The sequence below is a fragment of the Melanotaenia boesemani genome, chromosome 11 (assembly GCF_017639745.1).
Source record: "Melanotaenia boesemani isolate fMelBoe1 chromosome 11, fMelBoe1.pri, whole genome shotgun sequence".
NCBI classification, from domain to species: Eukaryota; Metazoa; Chordata; class Actinopteri; order Atheriniformes; family Melanotaeniidae; genus Melanotaenia; species Melanotaenia boesemani.
Window position 1 is genome coordinate 22,743,568 of NC_055692.1, and position 17,722 is coordinate 22,761,289.

Below are 17,722 nucleotides of genomic sequence, written 5' to 3' on the forward strand. Positions count from 1 at the left end.
GTAAAGAGCTTTTGGATTTCCAGTTGTAAAGAACATATTTTGGTGGTAATTTGAGAGATAAGAAGCTGATTTCTATATTTGATTGGAAGATTGTCGACTTCCAAGTAAACAGAGTGGTTTAGGGAACGTTGAGCGTTGAATGGGTCAGTGTTAGCACCTCCCTATTTAATGAATTCAGGCCCTTTTGTGCTTAACTGTCAACCAATCAGAAGAATCACAGCATGATATCTGTGTGTTATTATCACATCACTGCAGGGTAGGCAGGACTAAATTATCACCCAGTGTCTTGTGATGGTTGCCTAACTGCTTTCTGGTCATACTGGGACATCTGCTGCACCAAAAATGTATATTCAGCTGAGCCCATTAAAAGATATGCTTATCTTTCCAAAGCTCTCCTTATTACAAGGCATCAATGGCAAGGATAGATTTGATTAAAAAGAAAAACAATAGCATCTATAATATTCTGCAAAACTAATATATATACATATATATATATATATATATATATATATATATATATATATATATATATATATATATATATATATATATATATATATATATATATATATATATATATATATATATATATATATTATTTATTTATTTGCTGTTAAAGCTCATTAGACTCAGGAAAGCGCTAGAGCAAGGACCTGTGTGTAATATGTGGATGTGTGAAGTATTGGTGACATGTCTTATATATTTATCTTGAGAAAAAAAATCCCACACCCATCCAACTCTGTTATTTGCTTTCATGCCAAACTAGTTCGTGTTATCTCTTTGATGCGGCCTCTTTCACGCCAGTGACAGAGCCACAAGAACCCACAATGGGCTTAATTTGATTTCAGTGTTGATTTGGCTCAATCAGCTCATTTATAACAGAGGCCAAGATGCAAAGAGCTTTTGTGTGAGGAAGGAAACACTGTCAAAAAGGCAGAAATGAGATAATTAGATGGGAGAGGAAAACAATCTTCCCATTATTTAAATCCAGGAGGAATGAAGAATGGTAATGAGCAATTGACAAAGAGTGCAGCTGAAAGCCTGAAATGAGTTTATATCTAGAATTTACTTAACAAGTTGGGGATCACAAAAATTACTTTACTTTATTTTTTCTAAATATAGTCCCTACATTCATTTATTACTGCAGCATTGTCTATTGCTGTGTAATCTGAAGTTTACATCAAGCTACCTTTCAACAAGAAGTGCATCAACGGCGTTAGTTGTCATTCAAAGCAAGCATATTGTTTGTGAGTCCAGTCTTTCACGTTGGAACCATCACTGCTTTCTTATTTTTGGATTTAGCATGAGCTTCAGTCATTAGCAAAAAAATTAGATTTAATTACGAGTTTATGTTAATGAGCAGCATGAGCAACAACACTTTGACACAAATATTTGTTGCTTATCAAATTCCCTCCATGTTTGTTGGTGTACATCGCCATTTCCAACTTAGCACAAAGGCTGATTCATTGAGATTTTTATCCAAAATCTGCCTTGATTTTTAGATTTTATGCATTTTTAAACAAGCAGTATGAGCTATTCATTTGCTACTTTCCTGCTTTACCACTATTCTGTGCTGAGGCTTGGAGAAAAAGATGCAAAGCACTTATAAGTCACTTGAGTTTGAGTGCCACTGGTAACAGCACTTCAGCTCCACTCAGTCTGTCTGCTTTCAAATCCGCCCTGACTTGCTGAGGTAAAATTACACAATTGTATGTAGCTTCGAAATCTAAAGCACTCTTGTTAACAGATTACTGCACATTCTTGACTAGCGCGGTGTTCGTATTCTTCTTGCACTATGTCCATGAGTGCTCGGAGCAGTTTTGTCCTTGTGGTATGTGTTTTAACTGAAGCATAAAGCGTTTGTAAATTGCTTTTTTTTTCTTTATGGTTTTTTTTGGCTTCAAGGAAAAAAAAATGCTAGGACTTCTACCAGGAAGTGTTGTTTTCCTCACAATAAAGCACTATAATCTAACTCACACAGCTATATGAACAGTTTAGGGAGACAAATAAAGATAACCCAGTGACTGCCCTTTATTCTTTGACTATTCTCTCAATATGAAATCAAACATTCATGCATTGTTTCTCTTAGAGGTGTTCTCCATATGTGTTGCATAATCTGCATTTTTGTATCAGGATTTAACATGGCACATTGGAAGTTTATTAAGCATTTTTTTCCCTAATTAGTCCAGAGTTGAAGTTTGCTTAATTACAAAGCAGTTACTTTTTACTGATCCAACAATTTGATGTCTTCCTGTCTTTGTAGAATTACTTTTTAGAATTAGCAAACAAGTTAGGACAGTCATATCAAAGATATATGTTATATGTTCACTGGAGCGAAGGTTGTTTTAAAAATTATATTAAGATTTTTACTCATCGCATTAGGAATTCATGTTGCGCCTGAATAAACAGAATAAAAACTTTCACTGGCAAAGATTTGCAAGATCATTGAAATGTTATTTATAACAAAATTTAAACTTTACAACATCTACAAGAGTGACCAAAATATACTAAAAATGTAACAGAATATAATAACTCCACTGTTGTCTGTTTGCATATTGAAAGGGTGAAAATGCATAATGGCTTAACATAATTTTAACATGTATTGTTATGTAGATAACATTTTTAAATGGATGTGGATATTTGTGCAAGAAACTATGCTCAAACCACTAAGAATAGACAGTGTAGAAACATACTGTGACATACACAGGGTCAGGTGTATTAAGGTTAAGTTACCTCCACTTACAGTAGATGATATATCACTGTCATTTAGTCATGCTGGAACAGACTGATGTTGAGATATTATCATGCTTTTTTATCATTTGTTACAATCAGACATTAATTGAAACAAATCAGTGGTCCTCTAATTCTCAACTACTGTTCAAACTACACAGCAGAGCAACAATAATTGCTCCTGTTGGACAATAAAGTTACATAAAAACACAGTTCTCATGTGAACAATAAATAACCTAATATTTACTTTTAAACAAATAAAAAGTGTTGTCAGCAGTAACTGTTTTCAGTAGTGTTTCCTTTTGATGGCGTGGACACAAAAGACAGGTTTACACATCCTAATAAATAAATCCAGGTAAAGCACAACATAACGGTGACTGATCTTTTGCTGTGATGTTGCATGCTACAGTGGGACATGTGTGTTGAATAAAAAACCAGTCAAGCTGGTATTAGTTTTGTAAAAAACATGCGAGTGCCTTTCAAATCTCAGTGGCAATAACATCTTCATAAGTTTGTAACCCTGAGCTGTAGCCTATGTCCATTTTTAGCTCTGTTCGACTTTCCAGTTCAGCTGTGAGCTCCTTCAGGATTCTCTCCAGGTCTCGGTTCTTCTTATGCATCTGCAGGTAGTTGATCTGGAGCTGCTTCTGGTATTTGATGACCCTGTCTTTCTCCTTGTTCCATGTCTGCCTCTCCTGCTCAAAGCTGCTGGCCAGCCTCTCTTGAGCATTCTTCTCCTCTCTGAGCTGCTGCTTCAGTCTCTCCACTTCTCTTTGGAGCGATCCACTGGAGATGTGTTCTCTGTTCTCTACTTCCTGGCTCCGGTCAGTCGACTCTAAATCAGGAATTGGTCTTGAGTCCTGAGTCTGGGAATGAGCGTTAAGTTCAAAACTGTGCTGTACCCTTTGGTCATTGGCTGCAGCCAGATCTTGTTTCATTCCCTCAATGTCTTTCTCCAGTTTGCTCACTTTCTCTCTAAGAAAATCAGCCTCATTCTTTTTGCGCTGGAGTTCATTTTGGCACACCTGAATAAAATGTAAAATGTTTACACATAGGTAAAGGTTAGAAAGATTATTTTGAATTATATCACAGTTGCTATTAATGTGACGTGATGTCAAATACAGTACTTATTGAGACTGTGATTAAGCCTGTTACAACATAGAAGAAGAGAATGTAACATTTGACAAGTTAAAGTCAGTTCTTCTTAGTCTCTTATAAGCACTGTTTAACTATTTTATTCATGTCTGTGTTTTATTGTCACATTTAAATGAACAGACTAACCTCAACATCCATGTTGCAAGAGTGGAGTTTGTCCTCATAGTCTTTATTCTGTTTCTCGATCGTCTCCGTTTTTGCTGTGTTTTCCTTAAGTAATGCTCTGAGGCTGACAATCTCATTAAGCTTGTGACTGACATCTGTTTGGCATTCTCTAAGTTGCTGCTTCAGTAATGAGATCTCTCCTGTTTTCTGACACACCTGCATTTGGAAAGACATGATTATGCACATGATGAGCTGGTTGACACAATGAATCATTGCCTATCATAAATCACCAGAGACAGTTAAAAAAAAAAACAAAAAACAAAAAAACAAAAATCAACATTGGTCACTCTGATACTGGTATAATAAAATATATCACCTGTTAATAATGTCAAATTTAAGGTTGGCAATACTCAAATTTGAACTTCATACGATGATAAGTTTTGGGCATAATTAATAACAGGATGTGAAAAGTCATTGTTAATGGTAAATTTTCAGAGTTCATATTCTAACTCAGTAAGCTACTTTCTACACTTACTCTGATCTAAATATTTCAGTTGTAGGTCACATGTGGTACATAGAGACATACAGTAAATTCATTGTTTTAAATTTAGTGTATAAATTGCTCTAATTACAAAACTACTGTGGCTATATGTTGCTTAGAGAAGCTACCTTGATGTCAGAGTAGAAACATTGAAGTACATCTCTTTCTGTACACAGATTTTACATTTGAGGTCATTATAAAAATTCATTAGGCTCTTACCAATGCATAAAAAAAGGGAAACTTGACCTCAGAAGAACAAGAAATCATAACATATACTGTCATTATTTCTAAAACCAAAACAAAACAAACCTAAAATGCAGTAGCAGCATGTTAAAACATGTCAGCCATCACTGCTTCCACCAGTATCAAGAGGGTAATCAGCAATCACATTCATCTAATCAAATGCACTTAATCAACTGATCATCAGAAGGTTTAAACTCTTCTACGAGAGCAGATATTTTGTTGGTCTGGAGCATTCAGGTACAGATGTGGACAAAATTGTTGGTACCCTTCACTTAATGAAATAAAAACTCACAATGGTCACATTTTTTTTCCATGCCTGTTTCATGAGTTAATTTTTAAAAATAATTCTGTTGAAGCATGGTTGAAAAGCAATGTCTGACTTTTATTGGTTAAGTTTCATAGAATTTTTTATTTATTATTACTTTGGTCAGATTCAAATTATTTCTGTGACCACTGTGAGTTTTTCTTTCATTAACTGAAGGGTACCAACACTTTTGTCACCGTCTGTATATGTTAGTACAATGTCAAGAGAAAAGATATCAGCAACAAAATTAGAGATGCAATTGTTGCTCTCCCATCTGGGAAGGGATTATAAGGACATTCCAACACAATTTGGAGTCTATCATTTGACAGTGAGAAAGATTATTCACAGGTGAAAAATATTCAGAACAGCTCAGAGGACATGCCAGCAAGTTCACCTCATGTCAGACAGTGAAATACTCAGAGAATCTGCAAAGAATAAAAACAAAGCAAAAAACCCAAGAGCAACATTTCTCAGTTAGAATGTTAATTATTATTGTTAATTAACATTAAAAAAGACTAAATATATGGCTTGCTTGGAAAGCTTTTCATATCAATTACTCATATCATCACGTATATGACTTACCTCCCACTGAGTTTCTTCAAGTGTTGGGGTGAGCTGTGCGCTTTCTTTCTCATAAGACCTCAATCTAAGCTCAACAAGTTCCTTCTCTCGATTCAGCCTGGAGACTTGTTCCTGAAGTTTCTCGTTTTCTGCCTGCATAGAAGTTTATTGCTCAGTTTACGTTTTCATGCAAATACCAATGGTCCTCTAACTAAAAATGAACATCACAGAATGTATTCAGGTGAGATTTCGACCTGGAGCTGGTTGGCTTGAAGCTGTAGTGCTTGATGTGTTTTTGCAGCCATTTGCGACACTTGTTGCAGCTTTGTGGTGCACCGCTGCTTCAGCCCCTCCATCTCCTCAGCACAGTGCCTTTGTCTCTCCTCAAACAGCTGACAGGTGTCAGCCTCCTTCTCCTCAAAACTCACCTATTTCAAAGTTGACATGTCAGACATACACAGTTGCGCTACTCATGACAGGTGCCCATCTTATTGTTCCAGGTTCTTTTGTTAAAGGACAGTTTTGTACCTGTAGCTCCTGCAGTTCAGTTTCTTTCTCCAGCAACCTCTGTTCCAAATGCCCAATCAGTAACTCGTCTGTAGTTATGGGGGACCGGATCCCACCTGCAGTGTCAGAGAGAGTGCTTGGCTCATCTGCAGACTGCGGGGAGCCAGCATCTTCATTAGCCTTAGAAGCCAACCCAACGCTGTTTAAACCAGTCCTGTAACTACAGTCAAGCTTTGTGTTATTTCTGTTGGCCCATGGAGGGAAATTGGGTTGTTGTCCTTTGCTGAGGCTGCTTGCAAGAGCTGACTTGCCATCGCTGCGACTGACAGGGCCAGTGGAAGCACTTAAACTGCCACTAGTGCTGTGGGTGGGCAGGCTGGACATGGAGTTACGCCCTGAGTCAGAAAGAGTCCCTGAAAAACAGAAATTACATAAGTAATTTGTTATTTGTTTAAATAATAAAATTTCAAGGCAATTTGCTTAAAAATACAGATGGACAAACACCTAAGGTGTCTTGCTTGTATCCAGCATTTGGACTGCTTGCTTTTCTCAGAGGACAAAGGATGTGGTCCAGACTATGGTGACCTGTCTCTGTGGAGGAAGTCCTCATGGGATTTACAGGCTTGAAGGCAGTGGAATGGACCAGCGACTTCTCAGCAGAGGTCTAGAGTGAAATTAAACACAGGAGTGCTCTTCTATGTTATTTATGTTTTTATATTCAGTGACTCAACTGACAGCATAGCAATACTTCTAACTGCACAAGGAGGAAGAGTTAGGGAACTGTTGTTCAACTAAGAAAAAATAATTCTCATATTCATACAGTAATTATTGTCACATGCTGGATGTCTGTACAAATGAAAGAGATGGATTTTTCCTCAGTAGTGTCTCTTCATATTCAATGTCATCCCAGTGAAGCGTGCAGTATTGCTTCACTACAAGCTGACATGTTTAAAAGCCACACTGCTAAAGCTGCAAGTTAAATTCACTATACTGTCTTAAAAGGAGAAAACTCATTTCTAAGATGAACTTATGCTCCACATGCCCCATCTGGCTGTCCAAGACTGTCACAAGCAGTGCCATACCTCCCCTTCTTTCTGTTCTTCTCTTCTCTCCTCTGCATCCTGCTTCTCCCTCCCATGCTGTCTGAGGGAAGATGAATAGCTCCTCTCTGTTATATTAATAATATGAACTATTGCTGAAGTGTTAGAGGTAAAGCTTGTGAGCTCAGCATTCCTCCTCTCTGACTTCATGGCTGGGATGCCTTTTCCTGTTTTTTCTTTCAAGCTGTCAAATTCCCTCTGGCCCCCGATCTCTCTCTCTCTCTCACTCTTTTCTCCCTTTATCTGTTCTGTCCCTCCCCTGAGGAATAAAGACCTATTGAGGAAGATGCAGTTTGCTTATACATTCCTGGCACAGGAATTGCTTTTTCTGAGAAGATCAAGGCATTCTTAGGTCATTAATCTGGAAGGGGTGATTAATAAGCTGGGAAGGTTCAGCACAGGTTATGAGGAATGGCTGCTACCTATTAAACTATAGTACATGCTGTGCATTTTTTTTCTTCATCCTTCACATCACTGTGAGGCCTTTAAAGTCTGTTCCACTTGTAAGAATAACCATGGCAACTATTCCAGATAAGCAATGCTCAGTTAAACCACATTTTAAGACATAAAAATCATGATCTTAGCTAGTGTGTCAGTGGAATATTTTCAAAGGAGCTATTTGACATTTTCGAAAAAAATACTGTCACTTTTCAAAAGTTCATTGAGATGATCGATATCTCTTGTCTGTCTTGTCTGAAGGCTAAATATTAGACTTCTAAAAGAAGTAAAAAACAAAAGAAAAAGAAAAATCTTCTAACACTTACATATCTGAGTCTCACATAGTAACACAAAATTTGATTAGTAGATTTGAGGAATTATGGATTGAATAATTGGTGGCCTGTAGTCGAGCTTGTGAGTGTATTACAGCATGTGAAGTTTTGCATTTTATTAATTATTTTTGCATTTAATTATAGTAACTTTACTATAAGACACATTGGTCAGTTAGCTTTTATTATTACTTTTTTTTTATTTTCTTAGGCAGCCTTCTAACTGAGTGAAGTCAGTCATTCTTTTCTTACAACCCTTGGAGAGAGAAAAATCTCTGTTCTTGTAGAGTATAATGACCTTAACTCACACTAGTAGAAGCCAATCTGACCCTTCACATTTTTTTCTGTGTTGCATAAGTTTGCTCATGAGTTCAGAAAACCATGCTTTTAGAAATGGGCATGATGCCGGCAGATTTGAATGCACAGGAGGGTGGATGTGATGTGTCAATTTAAGTGCAAACATAAAGAAACCCACTGACAAAAACCCCAATGTTTTATTGAGGTTAATCGAATATGGACAACCTGGTGGAAACATTTTTTTTTTCAGTAACAAAGTTAGTCATATTTTTCCCTGGGAGCTCAGTCTTTACTGATTACTTGGCAGCAGCTCCAAGAAGCAGTGAAATATGACCTGCTTTTTTTAATGTGCATAATAATCAGTGTCATCAACAGTTATCAAGATGTTTTTAAACAAAACAAGTCCAAAATTCAGGTATAAATAACACTATTAAATCTGAACTTTATAATTTAGATATAGAATTAGTTGACATAACAATAAACAATATACTGAGCTCACCCTCTCAGCCATTTTTCCAGGCATGTACAGCAGTTTTGTTTGTTGACGCCCATCCGATTCCCCATCTCTTCTCACTTGTTCCTCCATTGATCTTTCTCTTTGGTACACAGACCTTGGTTTATGATTCACCTTGCATGAAACAGAAACAATTTATCAAAGAAAAAAAAAAAAAAAAAGGTAAAATATGCTATATATTGTATTTGCCATTTGAGAATAGATTATCTTACCTTGATATAAAAGAAATCTTCACTTCTTCCTGACCTAGAGTGGGAGAGGCCTTTAGAGTGATGAGTAGAGGAAGATGAACCCTGAGTAAAGCCACACTTCAGTAACCCATCAAGACTGCAACCTCCACTCTTCCTATGGTGGCTTGCTCCCTCCTTTAGCCTGTTCTCAGATGCCTTGCACTGTTTACTGTTGAGACTGTTCCCATTAATGACGCTGCTCACACTACCCATGGCCCTGCAAGGATAGGCAAGGACAGGATGGGGCCGAAGTCCAGATGGTCAAGTTAGAAAGGATTGTTGGGAAGACACGTCTCATGACCCCAGAGAAGTTCTGTCCATGGCTTCATCTGCCAGACAAACAGATAATATAATGTATTGGTTTCTTTATCAGATGATTTTATCCAAGTTTATTCACATCTGTGTTCATTTTAATCATGTTCTGTTCATTCTAAACATACAATGCTGAAGCAGGTGCACTCACATTTGCAAAACAAACATGCTGGAAAAAAAACAAAACAAAACAAAACAAACAAACAACAACAACAAAAAAATAAAATAAAAAAAAAAAACATCAGCCTTGGCACTTTCCCTGCTTTGTGCATCTAGATTTCTGGCTTAGCTGTTGAATTTGACAAATAATCCTTTGGGCACCCTTCTTCTAAACAAACTGGCAATTAAGCTACTTACAGCCTACTCACCACTTGGCTGTTGCTGCCATCTGAATAACACTTGGAAATCGTTTTCTATTTCTGTTATTGTGCCATCATACTTAAATATAATGCAGGCAGAACACCAGAAATATTGAGAAATATTGGTTGCACATTGAAGTAATGGATTAAAAATATGGATGAGATTATAAAGCAAAGATTCTTCATTATAATTGACAAAGATATTTAATCAGTGAGTTGCCATCAGTCACTGGTGATGCTGTCTCACCGTTTCCACTTTCTTTCAAAGACAACTAGACCCCAGATGTTGCTATCATGATCTCTAGCCCACAGGGGAAAAGTCGGCTCAGTAGTGACTTTTAATGGCAAAGGGCTCCACACTGGCTGATCTCTGGTCCTCAAACCACCTGGTCCTAAGCCTAAGTATTTTACAATGGCCACAGCAACAAAGCATGGAACTAACTGCCTGCTGTTGGTCACATATTTGTCTGCTGCATTTTGCTTAGAGTTAATCTATAATTCTGTGTTGCTCTGTGATATTTGTAATGAAACAAATAGCTGTCATTGTTCGTCTCCTCGTCATGCTTGAGAGAGAAAATACTGAGCAAAGGTAGGAGAGACGATCAAGGCTGTCATCTTTTATCACCCTGAAAATAAGAGAATTGAGACATAGACAAAGTGGATGTGTCGCAACAAGGAGAATTGTGGCACCATTAGAGAGAAATTGCAAGTGAGAGAGGCATGCACAAAAAAAAAAGTTTTAGAGTGTTTGAGGTGTTATAGCAGAAAATAAACAGTCTCAGTATTTCTTGGCTCAGTACAGGAAGGAAAACTTTAATCACAAATTTTTTTAAAATTTCAAATCTGCTCCACAAAGTAAACAACCGCTGCAGTTTTTGTTAATGGCACGTGATGTCAAATGTGTACCTGCCCAAATTAAAACAAAATAATCCTTCATAATCATTGTGATAAACAATCTCTGACACTGTTGTTTGTGTCAGAGTCTCATTGTGTCTGTATGTCTGCCACTAAATCTCAACTAAAAGCTTCAGTATCCATCTCAGATATCAACAACCACCACTGACGAGGGACCAGTGTAATGAAAGAATAGATTTTACTTACTGCCAGGCCAAACTAAGCATCCATCTCCAGCAAAGCCCCTTTAGAGTCATCTATCCAGCCCTGAAGGAAACGGGCAGACGTGCATACGTCTGTGTGCGTATGAATGAACAAGCAGCAAATGCAAACCCTTTTACCACAGCCAGGAGGGTCTTCTAACTGTTCTGTGAAGGGGGTGGGTCTTCATGCTTGTCTAGTCAGCCTGTGCCCAGTTTTGCATCATAACTGACATGCTAATTCAGTTGTGTGTATGTGTGTGCACAAAACTATGTTTATGTGATAGTGACCTCCTACTCCTCTCAGGGGAGCCTGTATACAACATGTGCTCCCATAGAGCTGGCGTGTGCCGCTCAAGTGATTAACTCCCAGCTTTCACAAAAGATCTTTTACACCCTCGGTGCAAACCCCCGCCTCTCCGCACACTCACCCACAGACACCCCCGTTTGTGCATCGACTAACTGTGTAATAACCATTTATTCTTCCCTCTCCCCTTTATCCTTTCAGTCCCTCCCTTCATGCATCCATCACTCTTGGTGCCCTGCACCCACCCTGAACAAACAGGCCATCTGAAGGAGAAAAAAAGGCGCTCACTCTCTATCTTTTTGCTCTTTGTCTGTTGAAGTGTGCCTTCTTTGTGTGGACTCTTATGTGTTGGTTGATGTATTCTCCCCAAACAGCCCAGGACCATATTTGAGTGTTAAAAAAGTGACAAGTCCTCCCAGTAAGAGGGCTAGAGAGCATCAGTTTTATAACAATTAACCACCCTTTGGCCTTTTGATGTTTGTTCAGACAAACACTTACGAACCCATGTTTTCACACAGTTTCATGTAACCATACAATGTCCACACAGTTTTGAAGTATATTTTTAAGGCAGAAGAACATTGAACAACTCCACAGAGCACACACTGTTGACAAGACACCTTGCAGATGAAATACAATCATGCGCCATGACAGTTAAATAAAAGGCAATGTGTGCCAAATGAGTTTGAGACAACAACAGAACAGACGGAGCCTTGTTTCACTGTTGAAAAAAACAACTCTAAATCTTGTACCCCATTTTAGTAAATATCCAGTTTCTTTTAATGGGGAAAAAAAACAAATCTTACCATGTATATTAAAACAGAATACAACCTATTTTCTGATAAAAGAAAAGAAAAGAAAAGAAAAAAAAAAAAAGTTGTAAAAAAAAATATTAAACTGAACCTTTAACTAGGACAAATTTATGTCAGATTACATAATACAAACTGAAACCTTTCACATAGATAGTTTAACCCATTTATAGAATATTATACAGTATATCTGTGGATATCCCTTAATTTTTCTCAGCTGCACTGTTCACTCATTCTTGCCATTGTCCCTCAATTAGTTCCATTCAGACCCCCTCAGATTCAAAGTCTTTTTGCCTGAACAGTGATCCAATTCCCTTTCATAATTCCACTTATGTGCTACTCTCTAGTTTTCTATTTAAATTCTTCATGATGTAAAAATAGAAATGATTTGGAAGTCGTTATTGGTCCAACATTGCATGTTCTAATAAGCAAAAGTCTGGCCTTCCAGATTTTGAGTTTAATTTAGATTTCTGACGAGGTGGAAAGGGGGTGTGTAAGTTTTTGTGTGGGTGCATGCAAATGTTTAATCTTATATCTGATCAATATCTGCACAAAAGAGTGCACTCATTTAACATGTGTGTGTCTATGTGCAGGCAGGGGGTTATCTGCAGGGGGAGATTGGGTGGATGGGGTGTCGACCTCGGTTTCGAGCCCCAGCTGACCCGCCTGACACAAAACCCTGTCCCCAATAAGACAAGCTGACAATACATCCCCCGCCCTGATCCACCAAAGACACACTCAGATTTAAACACACACACACACACACACACACACACACACACACACACACACACACACACACACACTTATATATATATATATATATATATATATATATATATATATATAACAATACACAGAGATGAACACACACACTCCCAAGCATGGCTAATCCATTAGCACAGCCAGCAGTAAGCAGCAATGTGTTATAAAGGTTTAGGATTTATACCTGTCTAACAATGACCATGAAACTCTCGCTGCTTTCACTGTACTTCTACACACGGCGCTACGCCAGATGGCATTGCTTTAATTCTCACTGTCTATATGGTAATGTCCAACAGATGTATGTGTAATCTATCTAGTTCAATGTCTGTTTTTTTTTAGGTCAGTCTTGGGAAGCTTATTGTTTTTTTGTTTTTTTTTTGCACATGCACGCAGTCTTAAGTGCATCTTAAATCCTACATAGTTTCTTTTTAATTAAGGCCAAAACATGCTGAAGTGCTAATTTTCACTGCTGATTATGTATATTATGGTTCATGTAATGACAATAAATCCATTTTTAGACTCTTAAATGCAAAACCACAGATATAACTTAAACTTAAAAGGCTATGAATTGCTACCTCAACAAGCAAACTGACAGTGTGCAAAGTTAGCAGTCTCCTTTTTAATCTCCATACATTTATGAAAACATGCTACAGTTCACGTGTTCATGTGTTCTTTCAGATTTCGCTTATTACCTTTGACTTTTTAGTTTGGCATGTTTGTTCAGTTCACGCAAATCGTAAAAAACAAAAAACAAACAAACAAACAAACAAACAAACAAAAAAACAAACAAACAAAAAGAAAACCAAAAAAAACAAAACAAACAAACACTGAAAGTCATGAAGACTTTTCATTTCCTTTATTTTTTTTATGGCAACTGTTTTAGTTCTGTGAGATTATCAAAATAATCTTATAATTTCTGTATTTTGTGTGTCATTTGTGTAAAGTTTTAGTCTATATTATTTAGCAAAAACTTATTGCTGTTTATAGTTTCCAAAATACTTACAAAAAACAAAAAAAAAAAAAAAAAAAAAAAAAAAAAATTGGCTCAATAATCTACTGCATAAAATAAAGAAACAAAAACAAAACATGAGTGTATCACCAGGTCTGTTGATGTCAGTCTAAATCAATATTCATACTGTTTGATCCCATAAATGCAGAATGGTGAACATATCTGTCCCAATGTGATTTAACATATTAGATAGCTGGAATCAATATGTAGTTCACAAACTAGTTCACATGATTTGCAGGTAATGAAGTAGGCATTTCCTCTCAACTCAGGCTTGACAGTATCAATTAAACTTAAAGATTATGGTGAGAGGAAGTGGAAACCTCTCACACATGACAGTGTAGAGTATATTTTCAGAGAATTGGCTGGTAGGTTAAATTATTGAGAGGTAATACTATTTCTTTCTTTGTCATACTCTATAGCCTGTCAAGACCCCAGTTCCTCTAGCTCTGTGCTTTTCTTTCCATCTATCTATCTCTTTCTTTCTCTCTCTCTCTCTCTCTCTCTCTCTCACTCACACACACACACACACACACACACACACACACACACACACACACACACACACACACACACATGCACAGGGCTTAGTTGTGAGGATAAGTAACATGGCCTCCAGCAGAACATCAACTGGGAATGAAGAGTGGGATAGAGACAGTCATCTATCTTTCACTTTCACTGCTAACACATCTATCTAGTGACCAAGCACACACATAATCTCATACACAGACGCAAACACACAATGGCATCCAATATCAGCTAATTGGGTAATCCTTTTAGAGCATTGTAAAGGAGATTGAGCATGAATGGGGCTTCAATGGTAAAGTGCAGAACACCAGGCACTCATTACCGCCCCAGAGTAAAGGAGATGGAGTACCAGGCACAGAGTGAGAGGCATGGATAGAAAGAGAGAGAGAGGGACAGAAATGGTGAGGGAGAGATTTATATTCTGTAGAGCTAATATTGTATTATACATTGATAACTGCTGCCCAACAAACTGTCAATGCATCCTCTGTTCACAACAGAAGGGGTCAGTAGGGGGATGCAGAGAAATGCTTAATAATAAATATGAGTAAATATTTTTAACTCATTATTTTGATCCCATGTCTTCAACTGGCAAGCGCATGGCTGCTTCTTTGACAAGAGGCCAGCTTTTAGTGAAGGACCCCTGTTGAAATTAGATTGCATTCAAATGCTGTTATGTGCATCCAGATGAGACATTAGGTCGACCAAACAATCAACCTCCCTGGGTTTTAATAGATAAGGAGGTTGTCTGGATTGCTCGCTGGATTTGAATGGCTGACCAAGTACTGCTCCTGAAGTGCATACATTTGCATAACCTTGGCAGTTAGAGTATAGAGGAAATGCATTTTTAATGGAGTCTAAATGGGAGCATTTAGTGCTAAGACATGGATGGGAACTGATGCTCATAGATTTAAGGAATTGTAAGACAAAAATCTGAAATCCTTTTATCCTTATCATGCAGCATCCACCCATACAAGACTGGTACTTTACAATAAGTCTCTGTGTTTTGCTGGAATGATTAACACTCATTCAGGGCTCTGGAATCTATCCAAAAATGATTTTAAAGAGGTGAACATCTCTTCTGTTGGATAAAGCAGATCATGGCCAACTTCACTGTCATAAAATATTTACTTCGCAGGCTTTTATAAAGCTCAAAGAAGCCCAAGTGAAAGTGTATTGTAAGAAATACAGTATTTTTAGATGTTTTAAGTATTTCTCATTCATTATCCATGAATATATACTTTTTCCATTACTCATCACCTGTTTTGAACAGACTGTGCCTTGTATCCAAAAATAAGGCAACCTTGTTATTATTAAACTTAAACTTGAAATCATATTTTTTTATATGAGATTACTGTTGCTACAATAATCAGTATTCCAGTAAAGCAAGTACTCTTTGAATTTGAATTTATCACATTGTATTTAAATATATTGTTAACACACTATGCTCATAACAGGCTAGCCATTTTGTTTTTTTGCTATGGTGTTTTGTAATGATATTAAAATGCCAGATTGTATTTTTTTAAATACAAGTAAAGGATGTACTTTATTAAGTGGTGGATGTAAATAACCATTTTATAAGCTCCTACTGCCATTTTCCACTGGCATTTTCATACCACTATGTATATTTTAAAAAGTCCTTACTTGATACAGTATCATTGAATGATTATATTCATAGTTAGTTAGAAAAGAATGATGCCTTTCCTGGTACCAGGGCCCACTGGCCTGCACACCGAAGACTCAGTAATAAGGTTGTCATTCTTGAGCATAACCATCCTCCCATCCTCTAATCTGCTGTGTGTATCTAATGTGGGAGTACAAAAATACACAATGAGCTAACCTTAAGAGGTCTATGTCATCTTTTAATCAGCCGGATATATGTGCTGCAGGCAAAACCTGTGCTCAGTGCCAAAATGAACCCTTGTGACCTTGTAAATACTAAATCGTTAACTGTAAGAAAATGCTGCATTTCCAGTTTGGGTGTTATAACTGAAAATGAACCAATCACTTCTACGGAGGGAGAGAGTCATTGCTACAAAGTTCAGGACGTTGCAGCATCAGTTTGAGCAGAGAGTCACAAGGATGCAGAGATGATGTGCCCCTCTGACAGAGCCTTTATTCACGAGAGGATGCTGTATTTGGGTATCTGGGACAGTTATTTTAGGAAGCATCTCCTTTAGCAGGTCATGACAACTCCCGCTGATTGTCACTTAGTATATATGTGGAACTAAAAGTTAAAATCACATAAAACTATACCAGTACATATCTATTACAAGTGGTAGATATAGATGTGAAGGCATAATATTTAAGTCCTTCTCTTCACATTTGTAAAACAATGCTCAGCAATAAAACAGGGGAACTGTCTGTGCTACTCTTTCCCTGTGCTACCCTTCCTTCCTTGTTGTTCTCTCCATACAATGACACTATGACAGAACAGAGCAATGCTGAACATGCCTGAACAGGTGGCTTATACTTACCCACTTACCTTGTCACCCACACAATGCGGAGTAATTCATGATCTCTGCAGGTCTCAACACATACACTACTGTAAACTGTACACAGGTGTGACAGTGCTATTCTTTCATTTTAAAATACAATGGATTCCAATGAAATCATAAGGATATTTACCACTATGGGTTGTTACGTAAGGGAATTGTGGGTGGCTCATGGACAAATGTCTTATTCTTAAGTCAAAACAATTGAAATTACTCTTTCAGTTTCTGACACAACCTATTTCCTCAAATTACTGTGTATACTGTAACATTTAAACTAAGCCCCATGTTAGTCCCTGTTATTTCATACTTTTCAAAGCAATGTTTTGTCCAGCAATGACTGTGCTGAAAGTTAAAGGTACTGTTGGCAGCATTTAGCAAAGAAACAAAGCAAAAGGAAGCACTTTGTTAAGACTGTTTGAATTGTAATTTTATACTAAAAGTAAAAAAAAAAAAAGCTTGGGCTACTTTGGTTCAGTCAAAATATAATTACAACAAAACCAAATGAAAGCAAACAGCATAATTCTGTTTGATAGTAAGAGTGAGCCTGGATCACATCTTGTTGCTTATAGAGCCCTGAGTCAGACTCTGCCATCATTTATCCCATTTCAATTCCAGTCAATCAGCCATTCTTCCCTCATGTCCCTCTTGAGCTGACTTACCTCCATTATAGTCTCTCTGTCCCCATAGGAACACTCACTGCTGCTGCTGCTGTGTCTCCCAAAGCTGTGTGGACCACTGTGGACAAACCACTCTTAACTGGATACAAACTAGCAGTGTGGAAAGAAAGGAGATGTCTGCTTTTGTTGCTGATGTTCTCTCTGGATATTCTCCTCACACCTCTTTAACACTTGATAGATACAGTCAGTCCGTCCCATCTCCCACTGTCACATTCCTTCACTCTTCTTCTCTTTTTCTTTACACTATATCCTTGTTGCCTCCCTCCTAAACTCCCTCCCACTTGCTCCTTCACTCAGAACATCCACCACCCTGTCCTGTTCC

General features: G+C 37.5%; 1 protein-coding gene across 1 annotated transcript; it reads right to left on the reverse strand.

Annotated features, from left to right (window-relative positions):
- Nucleotides 1-1,644: 1,644 nt before the first annotated feature.
- lzts1 (leucine zipper, putative tumor suppressor 1) lies at nt 1,645-17,700 on the reverse strand. Its single transcript, XM_041998296.1, has 9 exons — nt 17,383-17,700; nt 9,037-9,383; nt 8,810-8,938; nt 6,651-6,810; nt 6,168-6,559; nt 5,894-6,067; nt 5,661-5,792; nt 4,012-4,206; nt 1,645-3,755 (listed from the first exon to the last, which is right to left on the reverse strand). Exons 2-9 carry the CDS (start codon nt 9,265-9,267, stop codon nt 3,210-3,212), a joined length of 1,959 nt encoding a protein of 652 aa, XP_041854230.1. The 5' UTR covers nt 9,268-9,383; nt 17,383-17,700; the 3' UTR covers nt 1,645-3,209.
- Nucleotides 17,701-17,722: the final 22 nt, after the last annotated feature.

Coding starts and splice junctions, on each gene's coding strand:
- lzts1 (XM_041998296.1), bottom strand. CDS start 9,267: ATGGGTAGTGTGAGCAGCGTCATTAATGGGAACAGTCTCAACAGTAAA. Junction 6,811..8,809: donor CTGGAAAAATGGCTGAGAGG/GTGAGCTCAGTA, acceptor ATTTCACTCTAG/ACCTCTGCTGAGAAGTCGCT. Junction 4,207..5,660: donor TTGAAGAAACTCAGTGGGAG/GTAAGTCATATA, acceptor TTCCAAATGCAG/GTGTGTCAGAAAACAGGAGA.